Here is a 22,046-nt window from a genome sequence, read left to right as displayed (position 1 = left end):
AGTTTTACACGCATTTTAAAACTTGACAATGCTGGATGACTTTATCTTTGTATGTAAAGATTAGAATATTGAGCTTTATCAATCCCAAACACAGGTCAATTAAGAGTAACAGCTGAAATTCTGTACCACAAAGGCCACCTTGATGCTGTCCTGTGTCTGCAGTTCGTGAGTGGGTAACAGCCACCCTTGGCTCAAACTGCACATCCACATGGAAGCATTTATTCCACGATCAGACTTTTGTTTCTTCTGTGAACACACTTAGGCCTCTTCTACCTTAAGAGAAACCCTTGGGTTTTCCTGTCTGTTATGTCCCTCACTTCCTCTTCGCTGTGGGGCTGGGAGGTGGAGGGGGGTGGTGGTGGTGGTGGGGTCTGGTGAAAACCTGCTGGGCAAGACCAGGAGGGTAAAAACCACAAGAAAAAGCTCTCCTCTGGCTTTTATACAATTTAAAATGACTTACGATTTCCTGGGGGATTTGTGATTCTCAGACTCTCCCCATGGTCACATGGAGCTTGCGTGTGGAAGCAAACAAGCAGCTACAAAAAGGGGAGTTCTGGGTGCAAGGAGAAAGAACACCTCCAATGGGATCTGGGAGGAGAAGCTCAGCTACCCCTCAGGTCTGGAGACTGGAGGCTTCTGCACAGAACAGTCTCCAGAAGATGGCTGCCTGTTCCCTGCAGCTGCCTTTCCACTCCAAACTCAAGTAAGAGGTGAAAAGCTGTCGTCCTTTTTTCTTGTTAGAGCCGCACTACTGTCCAGGCCCCCGGCCTCCTCGTCACAGCCAATTCTTCCTGTCCCTCACTGCCCCCTCACCCCTAACCATCAGCCAGCTGTCCAGGGTAGAGGCACTGAGCAGCTCCGGCTCCTTTTGTTCTTGTGAAGCTGAAATTCTTCAGGATCTCTTTGCCCTGTCGAGTCACCCCAAAGAGCTTTTGTTTATTTGAGTTCTATTTACCTACATTTGCTATATGCATATAAATATGTTATTATTTACTATTAAAATGAATAAAATTTAAAAGTATTTATCAATTCATTTGAAATAGCAATAAAGCAATTATATGTTAATGTAAATAAAACATTGCTATGAAAAATAACTATATTTTCAAAAAATTAGTGAGTAAAGTGGTATGGTTTTAAATTTTTGTGCATTTCTTTAATGCCTGGCTTAATAAAAGAGAGCTGTATTCTCACATCTGCTGCTGTATTCAATTTGTTGCAGTACATGAAGGAAATCCAACCTCATACACACAGCATTTTAATAGGCAAACAATGTGTTAGTAAGTGTTAGGGATCCTGGATAAGGTGGGCTATTAAGAGCAATGTGTTTATCTCTACCTTCACCCAGAACGAAGAGTTTCAGGAAAATGACTGTGAGGACCAACGTTTTAATTTGCGGCTGCTGTTGAAGCAAATAAAAACCATAAAACTGATCTTTGTTTTGCTTTCTGCATAATTTTGTTCTTATCTCCTGAGCCCTATAAATTTCAAGTAGAAAAGGGCTCGGGTCGGAGATCCCTTTGGATCACTCTAAGTAAAGCTGCCTGGATTTAGGGAATGAATTAGTTTCTGAGGCATGGCAGCTGAGCCCGAACCCTGAATTTTTCTTCCAAAGTAGCCTGGCTGCTTCTACGTGCACTTTGTGTCTCTCATTCAGCCCCTCCCCCCCCCCATTCCCACAGTCTACACCTCCTAGGTCAGGGTCTCATCACCTCTCACCTGGACCCCCATCAGAGTCTTCTAACTGGTCTCCTGGCTTTCAGTCCACATGCCAATCCAGCTGCCAAAATCGGTATAGACAGGTCTGACCCTGTCATTCCTCTGCTGAAAAGCCTTCAAGAGGCTTTAGAAGAATCCACATTTGGGATCCCAAAGAACTTTGTGGACTTCCTCAATACTCTGTGCTGCAGCCCCACAAGGCTGCTTGCTCTTTCCCATCTCCTGCCTCCGTGCATTCAGAGGTCACATTCGGAGATGCACAGCCTCCTTCTCTCCATCTCCAGGCACACTGCGGGAGCCTTCCTTGACTCTCTCCCACCTACCTCCCCAGTCAGGCTACTCTCCCTCCTCCACTGGGCTCCTCAGCCCAAACTTCTTGGTTTACCGGTCATATCATGTAGGAGAGCTTTACCTCCTTTAGGGCAGAGACTTTCTCACAGCATCCCTAGTGCCCAGAACAAACGGTAGGTATTTAATGACTCCCAAATCTGAATCATCCTCAGAGGAATTATAAGGCACAATGGCAGTTACTCTCTCTTAAAACCCAATTTTGTGCCAAAGAACTGGTACAATGGAAAAGTATCAAAGAATGAACTAGAGAACAAGAGAACTTACCATAAAAAACCCTGAGAAGGCTTTAAAATAGAGGCCTCAATTACAATTATCATGATAATTGCACCAAAATCTATTCTGGGAAAAACGCCAAACCTAACATGAAAGGACATTAAATTCTAGCTGAGTCTTGCATCTAAGTCTCTAATATGTTCTGGAACCAGCGCTGCATTCAATTTCTCTGATACGTACATACCGATAGATCTCTCTAAGATGGGAAAGGACCCGGAAGCACCCATCAGTGAAGACCAGGGAGCATGGGCTGCAAAGGGTAGAGAGGAACGCTGATCCCTGAAACGCCTGGCTTTGGAATCACTCTCTCCAACGCTCTCTCAAGTTTTCCAGTCTGTCCTTGGGGGGGAGATGCTTCTGACCAAGTGAACTCTGTGGGCAGAGTCCTTTAAGCCAAATGACCAGGACTTGGCAGGATTCTCTGAATAATGGGGGTGAAGTGGTACTTTGGCCTATTCTACAGAGCAGTCCTGTTACAGTGGGACCACCTTGAATTATTTCAATAATCAAACTTGCAGCCAATTATGACCATGGAGGAAGAGAGAAGCTGAAAATGGTGGGGGTGCTGGGGATGGGGAGGGTTTTGTCAGCAGTTTTTTAGGCCTGTGTTCCAGGGGATTATGGGGGCTTTGGGTAGAACTGAGTTCTAAATAACTCATCTGCATGGGTCACATGTACTTTAACAGATGGAACTGTTCCTGAATATTAAAAAGAAAATGATACCCCCCCCCCAATTCTCTGAAATATAAGAACTTGCTTATTTTACATAAAACCTTTTAATTTATTACCTAACATAGGTAAATGAAAGGTTCAGTCTCTATTCTAACAAACTGAAATGTGAGTTAAATGATTTACTAGAAGTCAAATAATGGCAGTCGGTCGATGGGCGTTTATAAATCGCTTACTCTGTGCCAGGTACTGCGCTAAGCACTTGGGAGATGGCGAAAGGCAAAAGCATGGGCCCTGCCCTCAAGGAGCGTCCATTCTGCGGGAGAAACAACGTGCAAATGACTATATCCACACCAGAGCCACACAAGAGAAATGGAGTCATCTGAGAGGGAAGGGCCACATGCCCAAGGTAAGGTCTGAGCCAAGTCCGGCAGGAAGCCGGGAGGCAGAGGAGACGGGGGGTGGCATTCCAGGCATGGGAGGCAGCCCGTACAGACACACCAAGAAAGGAGATGATGGGCAGCCTCACCGGACCGCAGAGGACTCGAAGGAAAGGAAGAAGGGGCCGGGCTGTGATGGGCTTCCAAAGCCACGAGAGAACTGAATGTTTGGTCTTGGAGGGAAAGGAGACGCTGGGGTTTATGGAGAGTGTACAGTGGGACAGAATTTGACCTGAACTTGGCATGAGCCCTCTGCCAGCTAGGTAGGGGAGAGCCTGGGGAGGGCTGAGGGACTCCCCAGAAGGGCCTCCGGGGGGTGGCTGCGAGATGTGAAATGTTGTGAGATGACGACACCTGGCTATGGACAAGGGAGGGGTTGAGGGTGACTCCTCAGTGACCAGGAGGAAGGTGGACAGTCAAAGGACAGACCGGAAGAGGGCAGGGTTGGGGGAAGGTTTTTGGCCTGGGTTTACGGTCAGAGTGTCTGCTCCCTGTGACAATGGAACCACTCGGTTTTACTGGCCCATCTACTCTGTTTAAGTGGAGGGCGGGATGGATCTTAGCTAGAGAGAGCTCAGTCACAGGACTCTAAGCCTATCTAATCTTGCATAATCATTTTTTAAAAAGTCAGTAAGGAAAACCAAACAATTTAAAAGACTGCTTCTCTAATTTATAAACACTACTTAGCCATAAGTTTGGATGCTGTCAATAGGTGTGAGAGTGAGTTCCCCGTAGGGATTTGGATCAATGATGGCCAGCAGAGCTTGGAGAGCCATCCTGAGGCTGCAGCATCCAGACGCAGCGTGGCTGGCTTGCTGGGACCTCATACCCCTCACAACCTCCTGTGCACTGAGTGTGTGCATGCCACTTTTACTCCTCTGAAATGACACCCTGGCACATAGGCCAGCAAACATCTTTGTAAGCTGCTCTGGGGAGGGAGGATAGAGCCTATCTCTTTTCATGTTACTGTGAAACGCTTCAATAAAAACTGCTTCTCCTAACATCTGCCTGAGATGCTCCTGATCTGGAGGAAGGGTGGTCTGGGAAGGAAGTGGTCATTTTGAGCCCACCCAACTTTGGGGAGTCTGGCAGCGGGCACAGGGCAGCTCGGGGGGCGTGCAGAAGCGGAGGCACCAGGACTGGAGCTGGGATTCCCAGGTTCCCAAACTCAGCTGTCACATACAGTCTGTGGGCCTCCAGCGCTTCACCTGAACCCAATGATCTGGGAAGTGGACTGCTGCAGTGGAAAGCCAGCTGAAAACCCCAGATCTGCCACTTGTTACCTGTGTGATCATGGGTGATTTCCAGGCATTAGTTTTCTCATCTACAAAATGAGGGAATTGGTCTCACTGATCCTTATTTAAGGGCCCTTCTAGCTCTCAATCTATGCTCCAAATCCTTTAATAACCAACTACTCTAACCACAGAACCTCTCAAGAAAGGAGGGAAAAAAAAGACCCTGAGGGAAATAAGAAATGGCAATGCTCCCTAAACTTAATAGGTGGTGGTGGAGGAAAACTAACCAATCTATCTGTCTTTTCTTTGTTAGGAAACTGTGATCTGGCCGAGAAGTTCTCTGCTGTCAGCCCTCTGCCTCCCCTGTCACACCTCATACCTGGATGGATACGATATGGTGTGCATGCCTGGGTGGTGCTGCTTGGAGACTTTCTCAGCCTCTAGACGAAGGTGCTGAGCCCTCCCTATGCCCAGGGATAAGCCCCGCTCTGCATATCTGCACCGCTGACTTGCCAAGCAGGTCTGTGAGAGGGTTCACTTGCCTAACTGCGGGCGGCCCCGTGCCCGCCACAGCAGCAGCTGATGCCCCACGCTTTGTGCCCAGGAACGGTGCAGTTCAAGCAGTACCTCGTGCAAATATGATGAAAGGAAAGAATACCTTGAGGAGGGTGCAGCCACATGAAAACTGCAGATTTAGAGCATGGTAGAGAAGCTTCACAGGCACAGAATGAGAGAAAAAAAACACAAGTGAGTCATGTGCAGGAGATGGTTTTTAGGGCTGCGATGAAAGGAAATACTGAGAAACATGGTCCAGCCTCATGCTCTGGCTCCAGTGTAAATCTCGTCACCCAACATGGAGTTATCTTCAAAAACACACGGCCCAATCTGGGCCTTTTCTACAGCGAGGGGCCGCGGCACTTTAATCCAATAAGCACAATTAAAACTAAATGAAGAGGCAAATCGCCAATCAGTCCACTGAGCAATTGCTCAGTAAATGGGGTGGAGAGTCAAGATGACCCAACCCACTTGTCATTCATTAAAATCATCAGAATAAAATCATTTCTGAGGTTTGTTTTCCTGGGCAAAGCAGCCCAGGATCTTTTAAAGGGGAGTGAAGATGGGTTTAGGAAATGCACCAGATGTGGGGTTCTCAGAGCATGGGTGATTCTAGGAACTTCTGCATGGACCAGCCCCACCTGGATGGCAGCCACGGGCGGCAGCCACAGATGGCTCTGGAACCACCAGCTGGCCAGTCTGATCTGTGCGACCTAAGCCAGCCTGACATATCGGAGAGAAGTGGAGAAGGGGATGAAGCTTGCCTCCACAGTGGAGGACCTGTAATCTGATACAGCAACATTAACAGTAAGCAGAGAGACATTTTAACGATCGCCTGGTATTCTGTTTTTTGAGTCTGTCTGTTAGTCTTCAGAAACTCTAAGCACACACCGTGCCTGGCTTCCTGATCATTAAATGCTCACTACCAGAAAACTTGCACCACAACATGCCAGAGCTCTCTGGCTCTTCCCAGCAAAATGCTGCCATTTTGAGTAGTAAAGTCTCAGAGGAAGGAACAAGACTAGAATAAGCCAAGTATCAGCCCTAAAGACCAAACTGTATTTTTCTGGAATCAAATTCTAACAGGTTAGAAAAAATGGTTACAGCATGAAAAGATGGCCAGGCCCTCTGGGGAGATGCAAACAGTCTAAGGTAGGAAGATACTGATTTGTGAGGCCTTATTCCAAGAGATTCACCCAGGGGATCACAGCATTTTGGAAGGGCCCTCACGGCCCACCTTAGTTCAGTCCAGTCTAGACCAAGAAGGCCTTCTCCCACATCAGTGGATTCACCTGATGGGCTCCAGTGATGGTGAACTCATGATATCAAACGTACCCCACTTCACTCTGAGAGGGCTTGAATCATGAGGGAATTTTCCCTAATGTCCAGGCCTAGATCTGTCTCTTTTTAACTTCTCACTGCTCCTGGATCCGACCTCTGGGGTCGGGTGGAAGACACTGACTCCCTCCCCTCATGCTAACCTTATGAATGGCTGAAGACTCACAAGGCTTCCTTAAGGATTCTTGCCTTCAGACTTCACATGCCTAAATTGGTCAGCTATTAACCTTTATATGGAGTGACTTCAGCAGCCCCATCTTTATTATGAGCATGCTGCTTTTCACCAAGAAAATACAATCAGAAAGCACATCCTCCTGGAAGAGCACTTTTGGCCGGGAAGCGTCGGGGCAGTTTCATATCTCCCTCCCCCACCCCCCACCCCCTCCAAATTTAGGCAGCTAAGGAAAACTCTCTGGGCTTTGATGAGCCAGGAAAACATCAAAGAAGAAAACCCAGTGGAACGTAAGGCCTTTGAAGGCAGAGATGATTCTGCCACATTGTCTTGGTGCTAGCCATTAGCAAAGTGCCTTTGCATACAGAAAAGCCTAAGAAATGTTTAAACAAAGGCACTGGCACAGACCCCCAAGGACAGTCAGTTTCTCTGTCTCTCTGTCTCTCTCTCTCTCACACACACACACACACACACACATACACACACACACACACATACACACACACACACACACACACTTCTCTGTCCCAGAAAACTCTCTAAGACCCCAAACAGCAGAGCAAGTGTTCACCTGCCTTGACAGAGGTAGGGTTCTCTACACCTGAAATCACAGGTTCGTTCCAAAAATAGATCCGGCACACACACATTCTGCTCTGGCTAGCCAATGTATTCTAACCTAGGCTATGTATGACAGGCAATACTGTGGAGTGGATAAAGAGCTTGCCTTGACCTCAGGGTGATCTGGGTTCAAGTCCTGCCTCTGACCACATTGTCTCATAGTCTCAAAATGATTTCTGACTACTTGACCTTGGATAAGTAACTGAACCTCTCAGTGGCCCATGTAAACTCTCTAAGGCTGTAAAGGCAATATTGCCAGCTTGCGTTAGCAGAGGCATCATCCTCCCTGAAGAGTACCTTCCATCAATTTCATTGCAGATCCAGTCCCAAAAGGTGGAGTTAATAAATGTGCACCAGTCTCTACTGCCCACTCCCTCACCTCCAATGAACTCATGAATCACAAATGAAATGTGAGAGATTCTCTTTCATAATTGGATTTGCAAAGACCCTCCTGCTGCTGCCGCCCCATCGTTGGCAGGAGGAGCCAAGGGAGGGAGCCTGGCTTGCAAAGCCTGCTTTGGATGATGCGTGGCATAGGGGTGCAGGATTTCTCATCTAACTACCACAGAATAGAGGAGGCCTCCAGAAAGGCCAGATGAGGTATCAGTTCTGCAGTCTCAGCACTCAAACTTTGGAAAGTGGCCACAGCCCTGGACTGAGGAGAAGCTGGCACCAAAGACCTCAACTGTGCTAAGTCAGCATCTGCCTCTTCAGCACAAGCCAAGACAGCTTTATCTCGAGCCTGGTGCTGGAAGCCTGCTAGAGAGAGGGCTGATGCTGCAGGGGCAGACATCTGTCAGGGCTTGGGCTCGGCAGGCAGAGGAGAGGGCTAGGGGAGAAGGGAGGATGCTGGTGGAATGCAAGGACACTTTGAGATGAGTGAGCAGAGCAGGAACAACACCGGCCATGCCACTTAGCCCAGCCTGCCCTCCTTCTCATCTGTCCAAAGCGCCTTCTCCAACAGTTTTAAATTTAGTCCTGGGTGGTGACTCGGGGGATACCTTGTTGGCATTTCCAACCCTGCGAGCTCATCATACAGCTCTGCAAACATCAGAAGGATACAGAGAAATGAGACAGAGTCTGGGAGCATGGAGCCTAAGGCATGAAATGCTCTGGGCCTGCACCACCAGGGCTCAGAAACTAGCCGTGACACCGTGGGCAGGTCACTGAGCAGCCCCAGCCTCCCCCTCAGAAAAGCAGGGCTCTCACCATTGATACCAGTGCTCATGGGGCTCCTGCTGAGAAGCTGCCTTGGAAGCTGCCAGATCCTGTGAAAATCAGGGACGCTGCCATTATGCAAACTGTAACCACGATTCTGAACCAACCGCTAAAACAAATGACTGCAATGTAAATGGGGCAGATGACAAAATGGGACCCTGCAACTCCTGTACTTGACCAGAGGCTTCCTATTGCCTCGAGAATCGAACATGAACTCCTCCACAAAAACCAACCCCAACCTCCCTTTCCAGTCTCAACAGACATTCATTCACCTCCCACACTCTCCTGATCTGGCCAAACTGGCACACACAACACTGTCTCCCACCTCCGCACCTTTGCACAGGTTGTGCCCTGTGCCTGGAATGCACAGTCTCTTTAACTCCCTGTAGAGTCTCTTTCTTTAAGATGCAGCTCAAGCAGCATCTTCTATATCAGGCCTAGGGAACCTGCAGCCTCGAGGCCACTCGTGGACCTCTAGGTCCTCAAGTGCCACCCTCTGACTGAATCCAAACTTTACAGAATAAATCCTTAATAAAAGGAGTAAATCCTTAACAAGTCCTCCCAAATTACACTACAGTTAGTGATTTTTATGAGTTTCTATTTACTCACATCCTATTTATGTTGTATATATTTCTATATCTACTTGCTTTCTTCCCCTGTCAGACTGTAACCTCACTATGAGTAGGGTTGGTTTCCTCAGTGATAGTGGTGGTTGTGGCACTGGTGGTGGGAGCAGTAGTGGTGGTGGTGGCAGCAGCAGTAATAAGAATAAGTAGCTGACACATCTACTACATGCCGGGCCCCAAACATTAACCCATTTCCTGGTATACGGTAGATGTTTAATGAATGCTTGTTGAGTGACTGTATTCATGGTGCCCATTGTTTTGCAGGCTCTGTTCACTTTGTTTTTCATCGGTTCATATAAATCTTTCCTTGCCTCTCTGTATTTAACACTTTCATTGTTGTAGCAAATTCCATTGAATTCAGTTTGTTGCCCCGTTTCCCAATTAATGGGTGTCTAGTCTTGACTCGGGTTCTCTGGCCTTTGTTTTGGTCACTGACCTCCTTGGGTTTATCCCCCACAATGGAATCTCTGGGTCCAAGGGCACAGACATCAGAGTCACTTGGTAGGCCTAACTTCAGCTCGCTCTCCAGCACGGCTGGCCCAAATACAATGTCACTAACCCCTCCAATATGTCTCTGCTTCTGTCATTTCTGCTCATTTGTTTGCTGGGAGATGAAACCGAAGGTTGTTCTGAAGTTCATTTCTCTTGTATTAGTGGCTTGGGAACTCTTTCACATGGGTGTTAACAGCGGGTGACTTTTTCACCCTTTGCCAGCTCACCGTCTGGGGAATGGCCTATGGTCACTGATTTCTGGGAGCTGTCTCTATATTAGACCTTATCAGAGACCTGTGACATGAGGCTTTTCCCCAGCTGACTACCTCCCCTCTAGATACATAAATTGTGTTCATGCAAATGCGTTTCAGTTTTATGTAATCAGAACGATTTGTCTTTTTGGTTAAGAATTGGCCGGATGTGGGATTGGTTTCTCTTCTATTTTTTCTATGGTCTTTAATATTCAGGACACATAACCACATTGAATTCTCAGTGGAATGTGGTGTAAGATGTTGGCTAGAATTTAACTTCTGCTAGACTGCTCTCTCCAGTTTTCCTAGCACATCTTGTCAAATAGGACATTCTTTCCTAGAGCAAATTTATATTGTAGGCTTTACTGAAAACCAGCCTAGTTAGTTCATTTACTTCTAATTTCTCCTTGTCTAGTGTGTTCTCCTGGTTTGCTGCTCCATTTTTTAAACCAGCAACAAATGACTCTGATGCTTACTTCTCTATATCTAAGCGGTCTGTTTCTTTTTTACCTTTTCTCCATTATGTCCCCCGATATTCTCAATCTTTTGTTCTCCCAAAGGAACTTGCTCTTTTTTTTTTTTTAAGCTCTGTAAAGTATCCCTTTTGTAGTCTGATTGGTATAGTACTAGATCTGTAAAATGGTATAGGTGATGTCTTTTGATTCTGTATCTCTCTTAGGAACTTTGGAACTGACTGTGTGACGTGGGAGACGTTGGCACAGGACCGCCCAGCATGGCATGCCCTCGTAAGAGAGGATGCTGTGCTCTGAGCAAAGCAGAACTGAAACAGCTCAGAAGAAATGCAGGATGTGCAAATTTACAGAACCCACCCCAAATGTTCAACCTGCACTATCTGTGCCCAACCTGTGGTGGAGCCTTCTGAGCTCATATTGGTCTGATCAGCCAGCTGGACACACTGAAACTTGACTCTCGCATGGTGATGTCATTTTGGTCCTTTTTGAGAACAAAGCACAACAACCAACTAGATCTGTAAATTAATTTTGGTAATATTATCATTCTTATTATATTGGCTCAGCCTAGCCATGAGCACTGAATATCATTAGACCCAGTTAAGTTGTGACTTCTAGATATTTTATGGCTTTTGTAGTTCTTTCAAATGAGACTGGCTTTTTTTCTTTTATTGTCTCATGGATTTTATAACTGATTTTTAAAATGAGGGCTAGAGAGTAAGATTAATTCCCCAAGCCAGTGCTACACAGCATCCAAAAAGCAATTGAGTACCAATAATCCAAATAGCCCATTAGGGCCGCTTAAACGTCATTAGGGTTCTTGCCATATAAAAAAAAGATTTTAAAGCCTTAGGAATCAAAAAGATTTAACAAAAGTATAATTTATCAATTTACCAGTGTCAGTGCTATTTTGTCACTGAAAAAGCCCTACCAAAAGGAAGAGTTGGGGAAAATGAACCGCCAACAGATTAGGAGGAGGACTCACAAAACAGGCACGCTCTTACTGATTTTGTAATTGTTGGCAGACTCCCGGCTTTTTAATGCATGCGACTGAATGCAATAAATAGGAAGCTCTAGAGGACAGGGACTGCTCACTTTAACATAAGATAAAATAGTGGAAGGATCACTGAGTCTATGATGACGGGCAGTGTTCTGTAGTAGAAAGAATACCTGACCACAAGTCTAGAAACCTGGGTTTTAGCCCCAGTTCTGCGTGAGTATACTTAGAGATCTTAATGCAAGGAACATCTGACCTCATGGCCACCAATGATCTCTGAGCAGAGGCATCATTGATGGAGCCAGCTTGAACTGGCTGCTGAGAGTCAATCATGAAATGTTCAGTGTGAGCATTTGTACCTCAGAAGGTGATAAAGGCTACAAACCGGGGCTTGATTTCTCGTTCTGTTGATTGCCCAGACTTAAGAAAGTGATGGAGACCATGTGAATGATGCAGTTGAATCCTCAGTGTGTCCAGCTGGTGTTTTTTACAGAGTGGGTCATTAAGCGCCTGCCAGCACACCTCTCACTGCCTCTGTGGGCTCTTTCGCCTCTTAGTCTAGAATGAGGGCTAAGACGCAATCCATGACTAGTGGACCGTAAGAGAAGGCATGACAGCGAAGAGTGGGGCCTGGCACTGATGGACTCCACTTGAGAAGGAGGTCCATGTCAGTGCACGCGGGGCAGGCCTGTATTTGAGCTTCCCTCGGCCCATGGTCCCTATAAGGCCATGCGCAGAGAAGGAGAAGCTGTCCCAGTAACCACAGATGAAACAAGTGGCTCCAACCTTCCTGAAAGTCTCCCTTTAGAGAAGGTTTGTCCTGCTTGCAAGGTCAGCGCTAGACAGTTCTCAAAATGCCAATTCTTTTTTTAGGACACAAAAAGCCGGCTACTTGCTCTGTTGTGGGGGAGGGAAGATGATGCTGCAGACTCCCCCCATGGCCACGTGTCTCTGGGGGACAATCCTATCTCTGACTTGTTACTTTAATGGTAATGTTAGGTCCTGTGTTTTTACCCCAATGAAGGAAAGGGACAAGCATTTACCAAGATGTGGAGAAAATCCACCAAGAAGGGGCAGAGACAAGGTGCAGAGCACCTGCGGGCGGGTGAGTGGCGGGATAAACAGGAGTGATATCATGATGGAAGCATCGCCTCGTTGCCCCAACCCCCACCAGGAGGAAAGGGAGGCACTTGGGCAGTCGACAAATCTGGCATCAAGGTGGCAGAGAAAACCAACTAGTCTGTTGTCTCCTCTAACTCTGCTAGATACAGAACAACTAAGTAATTCTTGATCGGCCTTAATTCCATTAAAAGAGAGAGAAATTAAACATTTTGGGCTTGGTTCTGTCCTATCTGGTTTGCTCAGTTCTTGTTCAGTTGTTTCAGTCACATTCTTTTGGTAGAGATACCGGGAAAGGTTTGCCATTTCCTTCTCCAGCTCATTTTACAGATGAGGAAACTGAGGCAAACAGGGCGAAGTGACTTGCCTAGAGTCACACAGCTGGTAAGTGTCTGAGGCAGGATTTGAACTCGGGAAGACGAGCCTTCCTGACTCCAGGCCCAGTCCTCTGTGCACTATGGTGTCACCTAACAGCTTAACAGCCTTCTAGGTACATTTCCCTCAACAGAATGGAAGCTCCTTGAAGACATGTATTTTTATTTGCCCAGTACTTGCCAGGAAGGCATTGAGTCAATGCTTGCTGATGGAGCACACCCACTGGAGAGGCTTACAGTGTGGGTAAAAAATGTGAAGATGGTCCTGTCGCAAGGGCTCAAGACCAGGGTGCAGGCATGAGTGTACTCAATACACGGCAGCTGCTTTGTGAGTGTCTGCTCAGCTCTGGGGCAGTGTCAGAGATGTCTGGTGCAGACCGTGGAGGAGACATCCCAACACAAAGTTTCTCTAACACCTTGATTTTCTCATTAAGCCGCATCACTGACTGCACGCTTGGCCTTGGAGCCCAAGGGTCTTGCATATACTTTGGGGGCATAACTGCAACATAAAATTTGAGTTTTAAAGGCAAACAATGAACTCTGCTCTGGGCACAGCTGGAGCATGGGGTTGTGTCTGGGGTTCCCAATGACAAGTGGGAGCATGGGCAGAGGAGGTGATGGGGGTGGGGATGAGGGAGGGGATCAGAGTGAGCCACCACGCCAGCTCTGAGGTTTCTGAAGGGCTTGGCCCAGGTGGCAAAAGTGGCAGTCACGAGGAGAAGCTGACAGGAGGCAGAGAGGACAAACTTGTTAGTTACCAGAATCATCTCAAAGTGGATTGGACCGCCTTGGGGAAAGTCAGCTCCCCCTCAAGGCCTGGCGTCAGGAGGATGCATGAGGCCACGGGGATTTCTTCTCATGTACGGACGAGGCTCTCTGCCAATGCTCTGACTGGGGGTGAGGCCTATCCCCTCTCAGGGCTCTCTTCTGTGAGGCATAGGGCTCAGAAACAGGCCCTGGAAAACTCCCTTCTGGCTAAAGAGCGTCCTTTCTAAAAAGCTTTCTGAAACAATAGCCACGCTATTTTTTTTATTTTCATATTATTTATATTCATTATATAAATATATTTCATATATTTATATTCAACATTCACCAGGATGGTGAAAGGGCCACCCATCAGTCCGTGAGCAGATTCAAGAGGCTTGCCCCTTGTTCCTGAGGATGGGGTGGGGAGGGGCCTCGGTGTGCGACAGAAACTTAAAGGAAGCCATGTATGTTTTAGAAGGAAACTTGATGAAAAACCACCTCTGCTCTCTCTTTTCCAGCATCCTAGGGGTGTGCCCACACATGGACACAAAGCCAGCACACCCACATCTGGATCTGGACCTGTAAGCTTCCTCCCCCAGATGCGCCTCGCCTGCAGGGCCTGGCCCAGGTGAGCCCCAGGCTGGCCACTGCTACCCCGGCCCTGGAGCAGAGGGACCTTCACAGGCCCCTCCCTGGCACACACTGGTCTCTTTCTCGTGGCTGCCAGAGCCGGGAAACTGTCCAACAAAGGAAAGTTGCCTCAAGGGTTACACGGCGTCACCTGTTTCTTAATAACCAGTTCCTCTCACCACAACAAAGTACTTTCCAAGTACAGGAATCCCTCCCTTTTCCCTGGTTGCTGGGGAACAAACTAAAAGAACTTCAAAACACTGGAGCTCCTTCTCCTCCTTTCAGTAACAAATTCCTGTTACTTGTCTCTGTCTCTCAGCACTAAAACTTTAGTGAGAGGAAAGTTGCCTGAGGTTAACCAGATTTTAGCCATTGGAATGAGTCCCTGCTCTTGGGAATCACGATTTAGGCTTGATGACTATTCCTCACTGCCAACACCAAACATGACATCACGCTGTAGCATGGGCCCAGGGTCCGCCCACTTACACGGGAAGCCCTGGCCGCACCACTCCCTGCCGTTATTACATCAGCTTTGGTGTTTCGTGGGAAGTCCAGGGGCTCAGCAGGGCCACCCAGACATTATGTCTCGGGAGCAGTCCTTGAACCCAGGTCTGGCAGACGGCAAGGCTGTCGCTGTCTCTCTCCCATCCCAACTCAGTGGTTTCTCAGAACCTGAAAAACTTAGCTCTAAAGTCAGGTGGCTCCCTGTGCCAAGAGAGGCCCAAGATGTGGAATAAATCAGAGACGATAAATGCGACTTTCCTCAGCAGACTTTTTGGTCCTAAGTGACCAGAGGATAAGGAGCCATGTTCTTTACTTTGTTCTTGAAGTCCTGAGCTGATCATGTCACCCTCTGTTAAGGATCCTACAGTGACTTCTTATACAATACCGAGCAATGTAAGCCCCTTCACTAGGCCTTCGAGGCCCTCCCCAGTCTGTTCCAGCTTGCCTTTCCAGCTGCACTGCATACTTAGACCCACCTGGACCCCAAATGCATTCTGGGCTCCTGCCAAACCACTGCCACATCCTCAAACACACCCTGTGCTCTCTGCCCCCAGGGCTGCTGCCCTGCCTTCCCATCTTGGTCTATCACCAGGCAGATAATGACATCTTACCCTTCAAGCCCCCGAAGCACTTTATTTTGCAAATTTTAATGCACTTTTGTGTCGCAATAATCTGGGTGCCATCCCCTCCTACTACGGACTATAAGCTCTTATCCAAACTATGTAATTCCCTATAATTCTCTGCACATAGTAGGGTTTAATTCACAAATGTTTCTTGAACTGAGTCTCTTCTCTTGAAAAACTGACTGCGTGCCGGCATCACAAGGGCCCGATGACAGCAGCAACCCTATCATGGGCTGCTATATGTCTGGGGATAGCTGGTCTCTACCTGGCATCCTACAAACATGCTGATGTCTATCTCCACATGGCCTCAGTGGTAAAGACTACATTTAGAAACCAGAAGTGTAGAAACCAGAGTGTAAATCAGCGATGCTGTCCGTGCAAGTCTGCCACAAATCAAAATCAAAGAAGGACCTAAAACGTTCTTGTGTCTGGACGGTATTATTCAAACTTATTTAAATGATACCTGACTTACCTGGGGAATGCTGGGAAGTTGCCAGTGAGGTCATGGAGTTAGAAAGGTTGAGATTAGCAGTAATACTAAGTTGGCTCTGCACTGCAGGAGGGTAGGGAGAGGTGGGGGTCAGGAGAGACTCCTCACTGGCTTCTTCATCGATTCCAGGCAAATACGTGTCAATCAAGGCATCGAGAAACTTGACGATGAGCTCGGCATAGTCTGGGATCTGCGTCTGCTGCAAAGGAAGAGATGACGTCACCAGATCCACTCTTGTTTGCTGCATAAAGCCTAACTCACTTGTCATTTACAGACAGCTATGGGATTGGGCCTAGTTTGGGGACCGTCCTAAAATGGGTGTGGCAGCCACACACTGACCAAGTAAGAGCCTCCAGCTGGTCCAGTGGGCCTTGTTATCTCCTTCATTGAGGGTGACAAGCTCTCTGAAGCCAGGTCCAGACAGTACAGGGTCCACCAAAGTCCCCACATCTACGTAATGAGACATCTGGCCAGCCCGTATTTGGGAAGGTGGTTCTTTGAAAGCTGAGCCTAAGACTGTTCATGTTAATCACTCGGGCCCAATGCTCTCGGCTGCCAAGACCTTCTTGACTTGTTACTGTTAGCTAGGATGTCAGCGGATAAATACACCATCTCCAGAACACAGACAAACATGTGAACTAGCACATGCAGTTCCCCAGTTGTAAAGAGTTGAGTTTTTAACTTGTGAATTAAAAAAAAAAATCCTGACCTTAGTCGATTGGTGGGGGCAACTGCCTCTGTAACTTCCTCGCTGGTCTCTGAGAGTCACGGTGGCCAGGCCCTGAGAGGTCAGTCCCACAGCTAGTGTATGTCAGGGGCAAGGCTCAAAACCACCACATCCTCCCAGGCCTTAGCCCAGCTCTCCCATTGTGACAGATTCCTTCCTAGGAGTCATCTGTGGTCTTGTAGAGCAAGGGCCCTAAACCCAGGGTGGGGGAACTGGTTTTAAAAAATTATTTTGAGACCTGCATTTCAATCTAAATGGTTATTCTGTGTATTTAATTCTGAGAAAGGCTGCAGAACACAAACAAGGGGAAGAGGCCTGTATGACAGGGGCTGAAGGTTTTCAAAGTCCTTTATAGGCCACTGCCTCATTGGGGCCTCACCACAAGCTGGAGACGAGAGAGTGAAGATTGTGGCATCCTCATGAAGACTCTCGGGCTGATTCACCCGAAAAGGCAGGATTTAAACCCAGGCCTTACTGACTCCTAGTCCAGTGCTTGACCCACTCCCCGCCTCTCTAAGAACAGGGACTCTTCCCAGCCCCTTTCCAGTTCTCTGGGAGCTGTCCCAGGCCGAGGCTCTAGTCAGACCCCAGGATCTAATGCATCTGGGAGGTGGGAACTTGTTTTTTAAACAAATATTCTGATGATTGTATTTCAACCTAATTGATTTCCTTTGTGATTCTTTGCTGTTTGGTGTGCATGTTACAACACCATTCTGAAAAGGGCTCCACCAAGAGGCTTTACCGGGCTGCTGCCCAAAGAGTCCAGGGACACTGAAGAGGCCAAGGAGCCCCACTCCAAGCCCCCTGGGCCCAGTTACGTGACTTCACTACAGGGCTGGCATGTGCGCTGCCTTCCCAGCAGGGACAGAACATCCCCATCAGCCATTTTGGTTTGGTCTTTTCCAATGCAAAGACCCTATTTTTGGACTGGAAAATAAAAGCAGAACAGAGAGTTGGCAGGTCAGCCTCCGTCATTCACCCTGAGCAGCATCCTCTTCCTCTTCTCCCTAAGAAAGCTTAAAAAACAGCAAGTGCTCCAAAGGGCCATTTTTCAGGAGCCAAAGGTCGCCTCTTCTACACCATGCTCCTTCTGAACAAACAAGCAGACAAAACCTGCCTCTGGCTTCTCGGCTGTACAAGCAAGATGGGCGATTCCTCACTCTCTTCCCAGATCAGAGCCAATGAGAGATAACCAACCTGCTGCCTTCACTCCTGTAGTCATTTCATGGATCCAAATGGACACCACAACACAATGTTCCTATACCATGGATCTCCAGCAAATACCACTACACAAGACCACAGATGACTCCTAGGAAGGAATCTGTCACAATGGGAGAGCTGGGCTCAGGGCCGGCAGGACACGGAGGCTTTAAGCCCTGTCCCTGACATACACTAGCTGTGGGACTGACCTCTCAGGGCCTGGCCACCGTGACTCTCAGGTAGAGACCAGCTAGGAAGCCACAGAAGGAAAATGTTTCTACAGTGGCAGTTGCCCCCACCAATCAAATAAGGTCAGGATTTTTTTTTTAAATTCACAAGTTAAAAACCTAACTCTTTACAACTGAGGAAGAATTCACTAGGTCAATTAACACTTATTTAGTTACCACCAACCGCACACCAGGAGCACTGTAGCTGTGCTGTGAGGTGAGGTGCTAACTTCAACACTCTTGACAATGTATTATCTCCTTCAATGTCTATACCCTCCCCCAAAGCTGTCAGCCTTCTAGAAATCCATAGAAGGTCTTCAAGAGGGGCCAGAGCCAAAGCTTGACTACTCCTCAGCCAACCTGGCACCAAGCCTCCAAATTTCGCACACACCACTGGTGCCTGGTCACCACTGGGCCCAGAGTCAAAGCCCCCGCTAACACCCTGTTCTGAGGGATCACTTGGGGGATCCAAGGGCTGTGTCAGGCTAGGCCAGGACAGAACATTTTTTGGCAGAGAGATGAAAGAAAAAGTCCTGCCTTCAATCATCATTTATAGTCTAGTTGACTGAGTGCAATCAAAGAATAGTTTTTAACACATAAATGTATTTTAATACATTAAAAAATTTAAAAAATTTTTAATGCAATACATCAAGTGGAAACTAATCTATTTGTACTGAGAGGATGCCCAGGAGGGGCCTAAAAAAGGATTTAAAAAATAGTGAGAGAGGCGCCTAACTTAGTCTGCTTTCTCCTGACTCACAAATACTCAAGGCAGGCAAATTCAATTAGTGAAGAGATAACGAAAGGCTGAACCAGCCCCACGTACAAGTGTTTCTGTAGGCTTGCCTCACTTTATACCACAGGGCAGGCGTCTTAGGAGGAACACACTGTTTGGAGGAACCCAGAAGTGAAGGACATTCTGAAGTCTCTCTTGAATATTAAAAAAGGGCCCACCCTTTCAGAACTATGTTTGCCTAATAAAGAATTTTCTAAAATCAGGGCATACCTCTAATTTGCAAAACATTTTGTGTTGGCATTAACAACAAAGCACAGGATTCTTACCTTTGAAAATGGTCCTGCAAACCTCCACAGACCATTAAAACCAAAACCTACAACAGAACAAAGGCTATTAACTCACACTAAGCATTTTTTTCTGTCTTAGAAAAATCAAACAATATGAAAGATAGATGGTATGTGTCTTAGCTACATATTTAAAAACATTTCTTCAGCTAACGAAGCTTTCTGAAATGTACGGCCAACATAAAACCACACTTGCATTTGGAATAATTAAAGTGATTACTTGATTTTGGAGGCTGTTATTTAAAAAACTCAGGAAGCCGTGACAAGAGCAATGAAACTTGACTGGCTAGCCGAGGGTGGCTCCAGCTTCTGAGTGCTGCCCCCTCTGCTGCCCCCAGCCGCTCCTAACCCCCACCGCCGGGCAGACTCACTCTGTAGGTATGCTGTCTGGTACTGTGGTGGGGCCTCTTCATGATAGACCACGCTCTGCACAATCCCATGGACTGGATTTAATAAATTTGGGTCTTGGCATAATGACAGCAGGGTGTTTATCTTTGAGTCCAACAAATTATGTCTAAAAAACAGAGTCCAGAGACTTCTTAAAAAGAAGATTAAACAAAAAACAAACAACATGCTAGAAAAATAATACAGAGACCATCCCTACCTGTTTTGTCTTTAAAAGAAAAATGGGGAAATAAATGAAAACTTCTATCATCAAATCTGTGACATTGGTATGCTTATCATTTTACTCTCCCCCACTCCACCCTTTCCCCTCTCATTCCTGGGACCACCTGACTGCTCACCCATCCCAGATGAGATGGAAGTCCCCCAATCTACTGCTGCCATAATTTGGAGGACCCCCATATCTCACCACATTCCCTGCCTCTCTGCCCTCCAGGCTACCAGCCACTATCATCTAAGGGAAGCTAAGGTCTGCTGGGCCTGGGCACTCATGACTGCAGCACGCTTAGGACTTCCAGGCCTTTCCTGGAGAACAGAGATCGTCAAGCTTTCACTCTTTGCATCCCAAGTATCTGTACAGTGCACAGATCACATCTATACATTCAATTGCACCTAAATTTAAATCCCAGCAGAGCTGCCACTTAGGTTGCCTGAGCTCTCTCCTTCCTATCTCAGCTGATATATGGCCAAAGAATGGAAACAAAAAACCAAAAATGCTTAATACAAGTCCAAGTAAACACAATCAGGAAAAAAGAAAATCGGTCGGCAAAAGATAAAGAAACCCATAAAATATAAATTACTGGGTTACCTACCTGTTGCTCCCCTCAATTAGTAGGCAAGAAATGGCTATATGAACAGCTAATATTTTTAAAAAAAGAAATAAACCTTGTAGAATGAACTAATTGGCACAAAGGAGAGTGCTCAGAACTGTGGAGGATTCCCCTTGAACTTCTCCATTTAAATAACACCTGGAGAGACTGTCCCAGGAGGGACATTCACAAGAACAGCTGAGGGAAATGAAACAGGGGACTCCTTCTAAGCAGAGAATTGGGAAAACAACATTGTGACACGCCAGTCTGTAAATGACTGACCGTCCCCTATTAGGAGATGGGCAAAGTCCCTCTTGTGATTAAAGGAAAGCCAGAGGACACAGGAGTTCAAACTGGCCTTAGACACTGCATTGGTAACTAAGGTGGGGCCAATGAAGGGAGGTCTGATTATATCTTCACTCCCAAGCAGGCCCCAAACCCCTAGCTACTAGGTGCTAAGCCCATGTGGGTGTGAAGCCCCCAGGGTCCTAAGGGGAGTTGCTAAGACCAGAGCTTAAGTTCTGGTTGCTCAGATGACATGGCTAAAGAGTACATAAAAGGGAAGACAGAGCTATTTGCTTAGGGCTCTCACTCTTGGCGATGTGCTGATGTGGAGACTCTGGGCAGGTGTAGTTAAGAGCCCTCCAGCTTGTAAACCCAGATGTTGGGACTTTGTTAAACTCTGGTAACTATGAATTGAGATTTGAATCAGACAATGTCTGTCTGTTGATGTTTATAATTTGAGCTCTGAAGCTCAGGGTGCTGGCTCCTTCCCCTGAACCAAGTGAATGATATTTGTATGCTGGATTGAAGTAAGATTGTTAACCCCTTAACGTTGCTTTCCTTAGTAAAGCAGATCAAAAGAACCTGGGCTTGCAGCATTCTGTGTGCTGGTTGTGTTGGTTTTTTCCCTCACGGTAGCTGCTAACAAGATTGTTGAAACAGACATTTGACACCGACTCGCTGTGTGACCTTGGGCAAGTCACTTAACCCCAATTGCCTCAACTTCCCCCCTCCAAAAAAAAAAAAAAGGAAAGTCAGAGAAGGTACAGAAATGAAAGGTAATGGTGGTGGGAGGTGCTGAGTCATACTTCTCCGTGGCGCTAGGAATGAAGGCTCTGCACAAATTCAATGTCATCTCCACCATTCCTTCAGCCAACTCCTTTCCTGTCAAGACTACAAAAGGAGATGTGGTGGTGGTGGTGGTGGTGGTGGTGGTGGTAGTGACGGTCCCTGTAGTGGTAGTAGTACGGGTGGTAATGGTAGTGCTAGTAGAAGGGGTGGGTGGTAATGAAGCCATGGTGGTGGTAACAGTAACACTAGTAGTAGTAGCAAGGTCATGGTGATGGTGATGGTAGCAGTAGCGGTGGTGGTGGTAGTGGTAGCAGCAGCAGTAGTAGTGGTAGTAATTTCCTCATAACTTAATGTAGCATTTAACTTCAGGAAAATGGAAAGGGCTGAGTAAAAAGCAAATTCACATACTTACACAACTGGAAAAACCTTTGGGAAGACAACGCTGGCCTCTGCTAAGTACTCATAAAGAATGCGCTGGTCAAATTCATCAGCGGTGTACTTAACCAGAGTAGCCTGTCAGGATGAGAAGAGCGGAAGAACCCAGCATTTACATCTTCACTTTTGGTTTGTGGCTCTGAGGTATTTATACACTGTTGAACGGACCAGCCTGAAATAGCTG

At 47.0% G+C, this 22,046-nt stretch overlaps 1 protein-coding gene across 1 annotated transcript in view; it reads right to left on the bottom strand.

Annotated features, from left to right (window-relative positions):
- Positions 1-22,046, bottom strand: part of NF1 (neurofibromin 1) — a 239,706-nt gene that overhangs the window by 4,742 nt on the left and 212,918 nt on the right. Inside the window, exons 54-57 of the mRNA XM_036766465.1 lie at positions 21,840-21,940; positions 19,514-19,656; positions 19,125-19,171; positions 15,891-16,107 (exon numbers count right to left, since the gene is read on the bottom strand). Of these exons, the coding sequence (XP_036622360.1) occupies positions 15,891-16,107; positions 19,125-19,171; positions 19,514-19,656; positions 21,840-21,940 (508 nt within the window). The remainder of the gene's footprint in view (positions 1-15,890; positions 16,108-19,124; positions 19,172-19,513; positions 19,657-21,839; positions 21,941-22,046) is intronic.

Source organism: Trichosurus vulpecula, chromosome 7 (assembly GCF_011100635.1).
Source record: "Trichosurus vulpecula isolate mTriVul1 chromosome 7, mTriVul1.pri, whole genome shotgun sequence".
Taxonomy (NCBI): Eukaryota; Metazoa; Chordata; class Mammalia; order Diprotodontia; family Phalangeridae; genus Trichosurus; species Trichosurus vulpecula.
This window is presented reverse-complemented; position numbering and strand designations above follow the sequence as displayed.